Here is a 13,018-nt window from a genome sequence, read left to right on the forward strand (position 1 = left end):
AGGATTTTTGAAGCCAAAGAGAGATCTAGGGCGGAGCTGAAAATGTTATTTTTTAGGACTTTTTGTACTTGGGCCATTGCTGTGGACTTTAATGGCATGGATTTTCATGACTTCTTAGTTTCTAATGCTCCTACATAAATAGGGCATATTCTGACTTTGTAATTGACAGTTGAATGGATGAATAATACTTATTTTACTTATAAAAAAAAAAAAAATTCCCAATCATGAAGACCCCGGTTGAAGAGGACATTCCACTGAGGAGAGCCATGAGAAGATACCAGCAAATCTGTCACAGAAGCATCCATGTTTGCTGCAATACTATAGAGAGCTGGAAAAGCTGTGTTAAGAGCACGATCTCCACACCTAACATCTTGCCAGAACCTAATTCTGGTACCCTCTCCAGCCATGAACCGGGTATGGCTTACAAAATTCAACCACCCTTTCCTAATAAATTTCCATAAGCCCACACCATAACACACCCCCCCCCCCTTCCTCCCGGTGCACTTCCTTAGAGCACCAACCCCCCCAACCGCTTTCGTGTCAATGATATAGTTAGAGCCCCATTGGAACCTTATAAAGAGTAATAAGGTCTCATTCTCAAGCAATGTGGGATATCATACACCACCTACCCTTATCCGTATCAGAGGTATCACATTCTGTCCATGATTGATTTAATAAGGAAAGGCCTCAAGCCCTCATGGCTTGGCCCGTGGCTTAAAGCTGCAATTTTGCCTCAAGAGCAGGTTTTTTTCTCATATCCATTTGAAATTTACAAAAGTTGGTTATACCTGGTAATTTGTTCACTTTTATTTTTTATTTTTTGGATGAGTTATGCCCGGTAATGTATTGAGAGTTCGGAATCCATAAAGGTAGAAGCAGTTTTGGGGCAATAGAATATGGTTAAACTTCTTGTACTATGTAATCCTTTATATTTAAGTCTAAGATTTGTGATGATTTCTTCTACATCATACTATTATGGCATTAAGTAACATCTAGCTATATTTAATAAGAGAAATACTTTAGTCACAAAGGGATTACATAAAAATAAATCTACAAACTGATGTGACTTAATACGGCATGTTAGATTGTAAAGTAGATCTAACGGATCACATGAAGCCATGTTAGTTTACGGTTTACTTTTGTGTAGTCCCTTTGTGTCTGTAGTACTTCTCCTTTGATGCACTTCTATTTCTTTTAGACCAAAATACATATGCAAGTTTAAACACCCCCCCCCCCCTTCTCTCTCACAAAGAATGTATGAGTATTTCTACGAAAGTTGACTGATGCGTGGATGTTCATTCCTTCTTTCTTTTTTTTTTCATTATGTTTTACTTTATCATTACTTGAATAAATTTCAATTAAGCTATTAACTGCACAGACCTTTTCTAGGGTATTGTGGAACATGTTTGGTTATATTGTTTTCATTTCTTATAGGTAACTTAATATATGTTCATTCTGTTCGCAAAGAAATTAAGAATGCAATAGTCCACTGATATTGTCCGATCAAAAATTCTGTCTTAATGTCCCAGCTGAAACTGTCATATACAGAATTTTCTACTACATCAACAGATCAGGAAATGGCCATCTTACTCTTAGAGAGCTGAAGCGAGGAAATCTAATTGCTGCCATGCAACACGCAGATGAGGAAGAGGACATTAATAAAGTCATGAGGTTTGTGTTGGCGATTTCTTTGAATTAGTTATTATTAACAGAAATGGAGACAAACAATTTTTACCTTGAGTATAGACCGAGCATAATCTAAGATAGTTGCTTCATTATGTCTTCTTTCTCATTGCAGAGCCTAAATCTTTATTTCACATAATAAAATCTGTCTTCACGTAATCTAATTTGGTGTTTCTCTTGTATACGTCTTATGTACTGGGCTACTCCCTTTGCATTTTCTAATAAAATATTTGATTATTTATGCAAAAGAAATTCTATTAGATTGACCTATTTGAAAGTGACTCTAGAAGTGTGTAAAGTGTCTGTCTGGCTACTTGATTGTTGATAAGGAACCTCAGTTCACTTATCCAGAAAAAAATATGAAACCACAATTCAGAATAGAATATTTAATAACACTAATGCGGCAAAAAATATTTCTGAGGAATTTAGGAGTTCCACATTTGGCTTTATTCTTAGATGGCACAATCAAATGCTTGACTCTCTATTTCTTTTAAAAACCATAATAGATGCACCTAATGTTGTCTGTGTTTTCAAACTTGATTTCAGGTTCTTCTGTTATGAACACTTCTACGTTATATACTGCAAGTTTTGGGAGCTTGATACCGACCATGACTTTTTGATAGGCAGAGAGAACCTCATCAAATATGGTAACCATGCTCTTACCTACAGGATCGTTGAGATAATTTTTTCACAGGTATTGTATTATGATGCTTTCCTTGCAGAGTTTTGAGTCAAATTTAAGTTAGTCTGTAGTATGACAGACATTTTCTTAGAAGAGTTGTCCACGCGGTTGTGATATACTTCAAATCCATCTTAGGTTCCAAGGAAGTTTACCAGTAATGTTGAAGGGAAGATGGGTTATGAAGATTTTGTTTACTTCATGCTGTCAGAGGAAGACAAGTCATCTGAGCCTAGTCTAGAGTATTGGTATGTTTTGTTTTTTCTACTCGATTTTCTTCTTTTTCTGCTATGGTATTCCATACTAGTATAGAACACAAAGACTGAGTTAGTTGAGTTCTCAGTCTTTGTGTTGGTGTATTTGGAGGGAGAGAAATGCTAGAAGTTTGATCGTGGGAGAACAACAGATGAGCTAAAAATTTTCTTCTTTAAGTCATTGTTCTTATGGGCGGGGGCCATAGTTTGTAACAGACTAAGTGTCCATGACCACCTACTTTCGATTGTAACCTCTAGCTCAGTGCTTCTCATGTATACTACCTATGTACATGGGCTTTGCCTATTTCTATGAATAAAATTTCTTGATTACCTATCAAAAACAAAAAAGTTAGTTGAGTTCTCTCCTTGATTTGACAGAAACGTGAAAAGGAGGGTAAAATAGTCATAGTAAAATATCTCTGTTAAGATTTAAGTTGCGGCTTAGTACATGCAAGATCCCACTAACATGTGAGAGAGATGAAAAGGAGAAAATGATGGAGATGTGGGAACATAGCTAGGAGAAATAAGTAAAGAGGTAGAAGGAATTAAAAAAGTAAAGTGGTAGCCTGATTTCTCATCATGAGTATGCTGTTGCAATTTTACTATTACTGAACTTTCCCGGGAAATAATTTATCCAGAAGTAATAGAATCAATACTGAGCTTGCCTAAAGGATATTGGACCCTTGACAGATTGATTAATAATGTGTATAGTAGCCCTGTTTCGACGGAAGTGTCCAAATGAGTATTTTTCATTATCATTTGTTTATAAATAAAATCAGAAAATTTTCTAAAATCTGTCAATGCTGCATTACATATTCAGCACGATCATTAATAATTTATTATGTTGTGTTATTTGATGGCATAAATGATGTAGAGTGGTTTGCAACTTGCCTATATCATTTCTGCAATATACGTCTTCAGCTTTGCATTTCGCCTTGGAACAAGCTTGATGCATGTTTCATGCTTTCTGAGGCACCACTAGACATAAAATAGAAACACTTTATTTTTCCGTTTCACATTTTTTCTTATTTACTTATATTTCACAGGTTCAAATGCATAGATTTGGATAGTAATGGAGTTATTACCCCCACTGAAATGCAATTCTTCTACGAGGAGCAGCTTCATCGTATGGAATGTATGGCCCTAGAACCTGTGCTATTTGAGGATATTTTGTGTCAAATTGTTGACATGATTGCACCGGAGGTCAAATTTTGCTTTTAACCAAATCTAGGATTTCTCTTTTTGCCATTCAGAGATGATTTCACTTTTACTGACACATTTTGCTTGCAGAGGGAAGATTATATTACACTACGTGACATGAAAGGATGCAAACTTTCAGGAAATGTTTTCAATATACTTTTCAATCTTAACAAGTTCATGGCTTTTGAAAGTCGTGATCCATTTCTCATCCGTCAGGTAAATTTTACCAGTTTTCTTAGCCATTGCCTGGCTACTTGTTGGGAACTGATGGTGCTGGTTTCTCTCTCTGGGATGACAATAGCCTCACTAGTATTTATTCTGTGAACAGGAACGTGAAGATCCAACTTTGACCGAGTGGGATCGCTTTGCACATAGAGAGTATATTAGGCTTTCGATGGAAGAAGATGGTGAAGATGTTTCTAATGGTAGTGCAGAAGTTTGGGACGAGACACTTGAAGCTCCTTTTTGAGTTCAATGTGGTTAGTTACAGCTACTTTTCTCTACATAAATTGTGTAGTGCTATGGTTCCATTGACTTTATGTTTTAATTTTAATTTGGATTCATTTCTTTAAATTGCCAATAAATCTTGAAATTGACACAACCTTCTGAGGATCCTTCTTTGTGTGACAATATAACTGGAAAAGTTTTACATCTGAGCTTTACACCTAACTAAAGGTTCCAAACCCGTGGCACTGTTTGACTAGTGGAGGTTTTTGTACTGCATTGATGCCATTGAAAATGCATTGAAAATCAATATTGGATGGTATAGGACAAAATATTTTGATGATTTTTTTAGCAATATCTTTACCCCCCCCCCCCCCCCCTCTCTCTCCCCCCTTAAAAAAAGAGAGAACAGCCACAATCAGAAAATAGAGAAGAAAGAGAGAAAATGTACCTTCAGCTATGCATGTTTTGTCATAGGTTTAATCATTAACTACCTGTTTGAAGCCTAGAGAGGATGATAGAGCATGAGGAGATCATAAAAGAACTTAAGCATGGAGCTTGATTTCCTAAGCTGTGTGATTTCCCCATTATTCTCGAGATACAGATAGAACCAAAATGTTTGTAGCTTATACAGGATTAGAGGTTTCTTATCTTGTTTCGGTTGACAAAGTGAATGTGCTGATCGTAATTACCAGTACTTGGATACAAGTTGTTCCAAAAACAAAATTATGCTTTGCGGTCATATACTCCATCTCATATACTTGAATAAGCTCTTTGTGTTTCTACAGCTGCCTATATAAATGCTGTTGATGCTTCCTTGAGTCTGGCTATGGGATGAAACATTGGCAACTTGAAGATACCCCTTGAGTGAAACTTACAAGGGATTGCAAACCTCATCAGCGATTAACTTGAAGTGCATTCTGGTAATAATTTTGATATGCACCTCACCAAGTTGGTAAATATTGCAGCCTTGGTGAAATTAAAATGAGCTGCACTGCCACTGAGGAGTCCTAAATCGATTTGCTTCTTCTATATGTGGGAGGTTTGGTTGCTGCCCACTAGTTAGTCATCCCAGGTAACAAATAGTTTATGCTATTGTTATTGAAGAACTTACTTGTTTCCAAGGAATTAGCTCCAATATTGCTGGGTGCTTTTTATGGGTAAAGCTGGCTGCTTGAAGCTTCTAGTAGTTCTTCATATTGCTTGGGTGCTAAAAAATGGTCCCTTTTCCTCTACACCTCCGATTCCTATATTCTGTACCATTGTCAATATGTTATTTATTGGATTTATGTTGAAAAAAGAGAATTTCTTGTGAAAGAAACTGTAGAGATGCAACATCATACAATGGTTTCCAGTTGGAATTGTTGAAAGATTTATGATGTTCTTTTGTTAATTGTTCCCATATTCCGAGTAACCAGACAGCCTCAGGGTATATCTAGCCATGTCCATTAATGATGTCTACCAATATTTAAAAGTTGTCTGTGGTCGGAGTTACAGTCCCCCATTCATTTATGCTCGTTTAGGGGACTATTTACTATAATTGAAGTGTAGCCTTTACTGATTTTAAATGCATGACAGCATGAGCATATATTGGAATCATTTGCTGGGAAGGTTATTTTGAACAAAAAGCATTCTATGATGATGCTTATGGATTCCGACACTCGGAATTATTTCAACAAAAAATCATATTGGCAATAACTTCGGAATGTGCATCAGATCTGTGAGGAAGTATCATTGACTGATAGTAGGGAGGGGTAAAATATAAATAAGATGTTTTTTTTTATTATTATTATTGAACAATAAAATAAAATGTTGAGAATTTGCATTACCTTCTGAAGTTTACTCCACTGTTACACTTGAAGAGAAATGATTTGTACAAGTCCCGCATAGGCTCTTTGTAAAAAAGTGAATCCCACCATGAAAGTGTAATTTTTTTTTTTTTTTTTTTTTTTTAGTGAGATCCACATTTTTACAAAATGCCTATGCAAGAGTTGTCTATTTGAGACTTATACCTGACATAAATTAATGATTGGGAGTTGTGAAGAAGTCATAGTAATCCTCCTGCGAATTAAGGAAACCAACCAACAAATTCTTTCACACGTCAAGCAAGATCGGGGCTGTATAATTGAACCATCTTCAAAATTCTACAAATTGTGCCACTGTCTTAGGCTGTGCATTCTCCTTACTGAGTTTTGATAATTCCACCCCCTCTGCGTAGAAACAATAACAGGACAAATTAAAATCATGTCCAATAAGATGAAAGACCATTTAAGTTTATAATCTTTATAAAATCAATCCTGGAAATTCCTTAATTCAATAAGTAAAAGTAATCTTACAATTTACAAACTTTTCAGTCTTGTAAGATAATCAAGTTACATCTCAATTATCACCTACCAGCAGTCTACATGGCCTCAATTAAAGCCCTCTTCTTTGGAACCCTCTTGATGTCAATCTTAATATCAGTCAGAGAAAGCCTTTTTAAGTTCATTTGGCTCCTCACCATATCAGGGGCATCAACAAGAGCCTGTAGCATAAAAAGATACTAGGAATGCTAACCTGTACAACTTTGAATTTTGGAGGTAGTGAAAATCTCAAAAGATCAATGTTTTTCAATTACATTATACCTCTAGGGTGAGTGATTGAATGCTAAAGGTTCATGAGAAAAAACAGTTGACTGACAGAGCCAAAACTTTAACAAGTATCATATAATGTGATAAAAAAAACCAGACCAAAAATGAGTTAAATCTACTACATATCAAATTTCACTTCAAGAGGAAAGATGCCCATCAATTCCAGCAATGCCTCGTCCACAATGATGAATTTCAAGTAAAATCCATTGAACATCAAGCATGCTTCTAAAGTCTTGCATTTCAAATAATATTCCAAATTTATGTTCTTATTCCCCCACTTTCCCTGAAAAAAAAAAAAGAAAAAAAAAAAAGAAAGAATATAATCCACATACACTCGAGACCCCCGGACTACCCAACTACCCAAAAAAAGCATCTCTTTTTCAATTTTCTCCTTTTCATCTTTCTCCATAAACAAAATTACCGTATTTTCATTGGCAACAGAGTTTGAACCAAAATATAGAACTAATGATCAGTAAAAGTAAGGGAAATCATTTATCTGCAACAATATATACCCTATTGTGGTGGATAACATCCACAATCTCAACAAGTCTTCCATACTCCTTCCCGTAGTTCACAAGCGCCAGCCTTCAAATCTCCACGTACCTCTTAAACGGCTACAAATTCATAACCACAAAGGAAAAAACAAACAAATATTTACTCTAAGAAAACATCAGAAACCACAATAAACTGTACAATGCATACTCACACACTCAAAGACGCATACCCAGCAACTTAAGCTGAAGCAAAGCAGAAGGTTAGAAGGGACATACCATTTTGTTCCGGGGATACGAACGACTCGGTTGGAGGAGTGGGGAAGAATGTAACACTAAGATTTTTACTGTAATTTCTGTAAGGACTTATGGATGAGATGGAAATTGCTCACTTAGAGGGTGAGTGCCTCCATTAATAGAGAGAAAAGAGGAAGAAAGAAGAAAGTATAACAACTTGCATAAAGATTCAGCATAACCAACCTCTACATGACGCTGTCCTCAAATAGGGTCTGACACTAGTGCATAGCAAACTTGATTTCCCTTCTAGAAAATAGAATTAAAACATAACACTGACTTGAATTACAAAGTAACATAAAGGGCCTTTACTAGACCGAACAACTTAGATGGACCTAAGGCATTGGCCCAACCCATGGCCCACATCTTGAACCCTAAGACCACGACTTCCCTCAGTTCTCCTTATTTCTCTTCTTCTGCCTCGGCACCGTCGGACGAATGATAGAGCTCCTCCTATCAAAGCACATTGCCCACAAGGTGTGGGTAGGATACTTTCTACTAATACAGCTCCCATGTGGTGTCATCGGCATGTTGTCCTTGCCATTGGACTGGCAATTCTGCAAGAGGCTAATTTTTGAACCGTCGAACAGGACGGTCTAAAATCTTCTCTGGTTCTAGCTTAAGGACCCTGGCGGCGTCTATGGGTGGCAGTGTGGGCAAGAACGTGTGTTGTTGGCCCAGTTTCCTCTTCAGTTGAGACGTGGAATTTGGGCTGAATGGCCGCCGTGGGTGGAAGCTGCAATTTGTAGGCTACAGGTCCAACTTTCTGGATGATTGGGAACGGGCCATAGAACCTAGGTGCAAGTATCTCTAGACTGTAATGCTTCCTTTACGGCTTCCACTTTGGATAGTCTTGATATATAACTGGTCAGCTTGGGAGGGGGATGGGCCCGAGTGTCCCCCCATTGGACTAATGTATAATAAATGCAATAAATTCTGTTTAAAATTACTATTATTTGCCACCATCAACTTCTATTTGAAAAAAAGCAGACCATCTCTCACTGTGTAATTAGAGGGTAGATCCCCCTTTTTAAACTTCTCAAATAGTTCGTAAGTCTTGGGGTCTTTACTATACCCTCCATTTTATCTTCTCCAACCAATCAAGAGTGGGTAGGGAAATAATTGCAATCGTGGCCTCTACTTTCTGATCTTCCCTTCAACCCTCCTGGACAAGTCATCTGCCACTTTATTTTCCAGTCTTCTCTCATACTCAATTAACATATGATACCCAACAATTTGGAAGTCCATTTCTGTTGCATGGTGTCTCCATTTTTTATTCTAATAAGTATTTCAAACTCTGGTAGTCAGTTTTCACCACAAAAGGATGGCCCAATAAGTAAGGCCTCCATTTCTGCACTGTCATTACCAGAGCATACAAGTCCTTCTCGTAGGTTGAGAGGTTTAGGATCCTACCCTTCAAAGCCTGGCTATAGAATACAATAGGCTTACTTTTTTTCTACATTAAAATAGCTTCAAAGTCTCCTCGAAAACATCACATTCTATCACAAATGAAAGAAAAATCAGGCAAAGTCAATACTGGGGTCTGGCTCACTGCCTTTTTCAAAACTTGGAAAGCCTATTCGGCTACCTCATTCCACACAAACTGGTTTTTTTTAGTAGTTGTTTGAGGAGGGTTGCAATGCTCCCATACCTTTTGATAAATTTTCTATAATACCTTGTCAAGCCCAAGAATCTCTTCAAGGACTTAAATAAAGTAGGAAAAGACCATTATGTCATTGTTGCCAAATTATCGGGTCAGCTTTCACCCATTCATTTGATATCACATGCCCCGAATAAGTTACTTCATAAACAACAAAATTACACTTGGACAACTTAGTTAACAAACTATGTTGTTCAAGTGTTTCTAACGTTAGCTGTAGGTACTTCAAATGTTCCTTCATGTTGGCACTATATATCAAAATATCGTAAAAAATACCAATATAAATTTCCTCAAATACTGTCTAAATATGTCGTTCATCAAACTTTGAAATGTTGATGGGGCATTAGTTAATCCAAAGAGCATTACAAGAAACTCGTAGTGCCCTTCATGTGTCCTAAATGTTGTTTTATTCACATCCTCATGTTTGAACATGATTTGGTGATAACCAAAACACAGATCCAGCTTAGAAAATGCCTTGGACCCACTCAATTCATCTAGCAATTATTCAACAACTGGGATGTGAGATTTATCTTTTACTATAACTTTATTCAAGGCCCTATAATCCACGCACATCCTCCATGAACTATTAGCTTTTCTTACAAGTAGGATTGGGGAAGAATATGGGCTTTGACTAAGTCTTATTACCCCTTCTCTCTACAATTCCCTGACAATTTTTTCAATTTCATCTTTTTGAAAATACTAGTACCTGTAAGGCCTCACTGAAACTGGCCGGGTATTAGGCTGTAAAATAATAGCATGGTCTTGGGATCTCTTAGGGGGTAGTCCCCTCAAGTCACAAAAAACAATTCCATACTGATCAAGTAATTTCTGGATAGGTGGGGTTATTTCAGGGTTTGGGGTTTTTTCTTTTAGTTATACAATTTGCAACAATTTCTCATTCTTTTCAAATTTATTATTCTGGTTAATGTTTCCTTCCTAAGTGGTTGGATAGAGACCATGTAATTCTACTGCCTCGTTGTTGTATTGGAATTTCATGGTCAACTCCTTAAAATTCCAAAGAATAAACCCTAACTCACGCAGCCATTGTACTCCCAACACTATATCATACCCTGTTAATACCAATACAAAAGCATTTATATTGAAACTAACCCCTGCAACTTCACACTAAGGGCTATACATCTTCCTTCATTTAACAATTGCTCCTCATTGGCTACCCTTACCTTAATTTTCTTGTCATGTTGTACTAGAATCTCCCCTTCTCACCACTAAGGGATCCGAAAAATTATGTGTACTCCAAAGTCTATTAAGACAACAACATCCTGATTACCCATTCTACCCTTTACTCTCATAATTTTAGGATTTATTGACCCAATAAGTAAGTGCATGGAGGGATATTTCTAGTTGGTTTGGAGTAGTGACAAAATCCAAGACCTCCCCATAGTCATTTACTTCTTTTATTTTCACTCTTTCTATTGGTTCATCCTCTATCTCTTCAATAAAAAATAATTTAAGGTGTTGACACTTAGTGTCCCGGATTCCACTTTGACTCACAATAATAGCAAAGCTCATTGTGCCTCCTCTCCTTCATCTGTTGGGGTTTAGTTTTTTGGACAGGGTGATGGCTTTTGGATGGTTACTAGAGCTATTTGTATGGTTAACAGTGGGAAGTTTAAGGGAATGTTTGGAAAAACAATTTCATCTCATCTCATTTCATCCCATCCCATCTCATTTCATTATCAAATATCATTCAAACACAAACATTTTCAAACTAATCATTACAACTTTTTCAAATTAATCATTACAACTTTTCCAAACTTTCAAATTAAAAATAAAAAACAATTCAACTTTTTCTCTCTCATTTTTCAAAACCCAATAAATATTTAACTCAAATTATCTTACTACTATTCATAAATCATCTTACTACTATTCACAAAATTCTTATTTTGTTTCCCAAGCATCCCCTAAAAATTCCTAGGTCGTGGTTGTGACTTAGGCCCCTCACATTTCTTCTTCCCACCTCCACATTTTCTTCTTGGATTTTAGCCAAACTATAAATTGATAGTGAATTTCTGGGAATAAACATATGAATTAGTAACCTTATTTCATATTTTAGCCCACTCAAGAAACAACTTAGCTTATACCCGTCAGACAACCCCCTCAACCTGTTAGACAGTTGTTCAAAATTGGACTTATTCTCCTCCATAGATCCCGCTTGCTTTAATTTGGTTAAAGCCACCATAGGATCATCATAATAAGATGGTCCAAATCAGATCAATAAGGCCTTGGTAAACTCCTCACAGTTCTGAAGGGCCCCTGATTCCTCCAAATCCTAGAACCAAATGAAGGCTTGTCCCTCCATATGAAATGAAGCTAGTCTAAGCTTGTGTTGGGGTAGTGTGTTGTGATATGCAAAGAAGTTGTTGGTTTTATACAACTAGCCACTTGGATCTTCTCCATGAAAAGTAGGAAAATCTATCCTTATCAGCTGCGAGTGAGGCTCCATTCCATGCTTTAGGTGTTCATTCTAAACCCTTTTATTTTTTTGAGGAAGACTCTCCTCACGAGGTGTTAACATTCCTCTTCTGCAATTTTAAGGTTATGGTGGCTAGTTGTTGCATGACTGAATCTAACTGTCTCTTTAGTGCTAGCATCTTTGTTTCCAAGTTCTTGAGCTGTGAGTGTGTGGACTTCTTCAAGGAAGTGATTCCATCCTGAAGCTGATTTAGGCGTGTACCCTCTACCATGGCTTGAAGCTAAGGTTAAGGTTGAAGGTCGCTTGAGAGTTGGTCTCTTAGGATCACTCTCTGATACCAATTGTAACAATCTAGGATATTTACTATAATTTCTGTAAGGACTTATGGATTGTGATGAGATCAAAATTGCTCACTTAGAGGGTGAGTGCCTCCATTAATAGAGAGAAAAGAGGAAAGAAGAAGAAAGTATAACAACTTGCATAAGGATTCAACATAACCTGCCTCTACAGGACGTTGCCCTCAAATAGGGTCTGACACTACAGGACTCAACAAACAAGTAATAATAATAAAAAAGGCTTCTCGGCCCATAACACTGACTTGAATTAAAAAGTAACATAAATGGCCTTTACCAAACCGAACTACTTAGATGGACCTTAAGGCTTTGGCCCAACCCATGGCCCACATCTCGAACCCTAAGACCATGATTTCCCTCAGTTCTCCTGATTTCTCTTCTTTTGCCTTGGCGCCGTCGAACGTGTGACAAAGAATTAGGAGGCAGGAGGATAAATTAGTGTTTCTGAGGACAAAGAAATAAGGGGTTTCATGGTGGGTGCGATGGAATGTGATCATAGCTACGTATATTTGACAACATATTCAAGTTGGGTTGGCCAAAGCCCAAACTGCTAGGATTGCCTTTCTTTTTAGGAGGCCTTTGCATTCGTGCCCCTGTATTTATGTGTTTCTACTCATTATGGGTGTGAAATCTTTTTCATATTTCACTTTCTTTTTTCTGGAAGAATTATTTATAATTTTATTATAAAGTCTCTATATCATTTACTATCCGCATTATATAATTTAGTTTGTAAGATAATTAAATTTTAAATATTATAAATTAAATTATATCACAAACTACTTCAATTTTTTTTTTTCGTCCTAAATTATCTATAAATTCTAACTTATAGACCAAGTTAAGATTTTGCTGTTGAAATGATGAAGAAAAAGAAAACAATAATTTGCGAATGAAAAAAT

At 36.7% G+C, this 13,018-nt stretch overlaps 1 protein-coding gene and 2 long non-coding RNA genes across 3 annotated transcripts in view; 1 reads left to right on the plus strand and 2 right to left on the minus strand.

The window, feature by feature from the left end:
- The window catches only part of LOC121250749 (serine/threonine protein phosphatase 2A regulatory subunit B''alpha-like), a 16,569-nt gene extending 10,916 nt beyond the window's left edge, over nt 1-5,653 (plus strand). The window contains exons 7-13 of the mRNA XM_041149954.1: nt 1,530-1,671; nt 2,230-2,377; nt 2,501-2,610; nt 3,663-3,819; nt 3,907-4,032; nt 4,145-4,295; nt 5,049-5,653. Coding sequence (XP_041005888.1) covers nt 1,530-1,671; nt 2,230-2,377; nt 2,501-2,610; nt 3,663-3,819; nt 3,907-4,032; nt 4,145-4,285 — 824 coding nt within the window. The 3' untranslated portion in view covers nt 4,286-4,295; nt 5,049-5,653. The remainder of the gene's footprint in view (nt 1-1,529; nt 1,672-2,229; nt 2,378-2,500; nt 2,611-3,662; nt 3,820-3,906; nt 4,033-4,144; nt 4,296-5,048) is intronic.
- The window catches only part of LOC121250755, a 25,930-nt gene extending 17,100 nt beyond the window's left edge, over nt 1-8,830 (minus strand). The window contains exon 1 of the long non-coding RNA XR_005937851.1: nt 8,817-8,830. This is a non-coding gene — a long non-coding RNA (uncharacterized LOC121250755). The remainder of the gene's footprint in view (nt 1-8,816) is intronic.
- LOC121250757 lies at nt 6,357-8,480 on the minus strand. The gene is made up of 3 exons (XR_005937852.1): nt 7,403-8,480; nt 6,597-6,784; nt 6,357-6,470 (listed from the first exon to the last, which is right to left on the minus strand). It is a non-coding gene; the product is annotated as an uncharacterized LOC121250757 (long non-coding RNA).
- Nucleotides 8,831-13,018: the final 4,188 nt, after the last annotated feature.

Source organism: Juglans microcarpa x Juglans regia, chromosome 2D, assembly GCF_004785595.1.
Source record: "Juglans microcarpa x Juglans regia isolate MS1-56 chromosome 2D, Jm3101_v1.0, whole genome shotgun sequence".
Taxonomy (NCBI): Eukaryota; Viridiplantae; Streptophyta; class Magnoliopsida; order Fagales; family Juglandaceae; genus Juglans; species Juglans microcarpa x Juglans regia.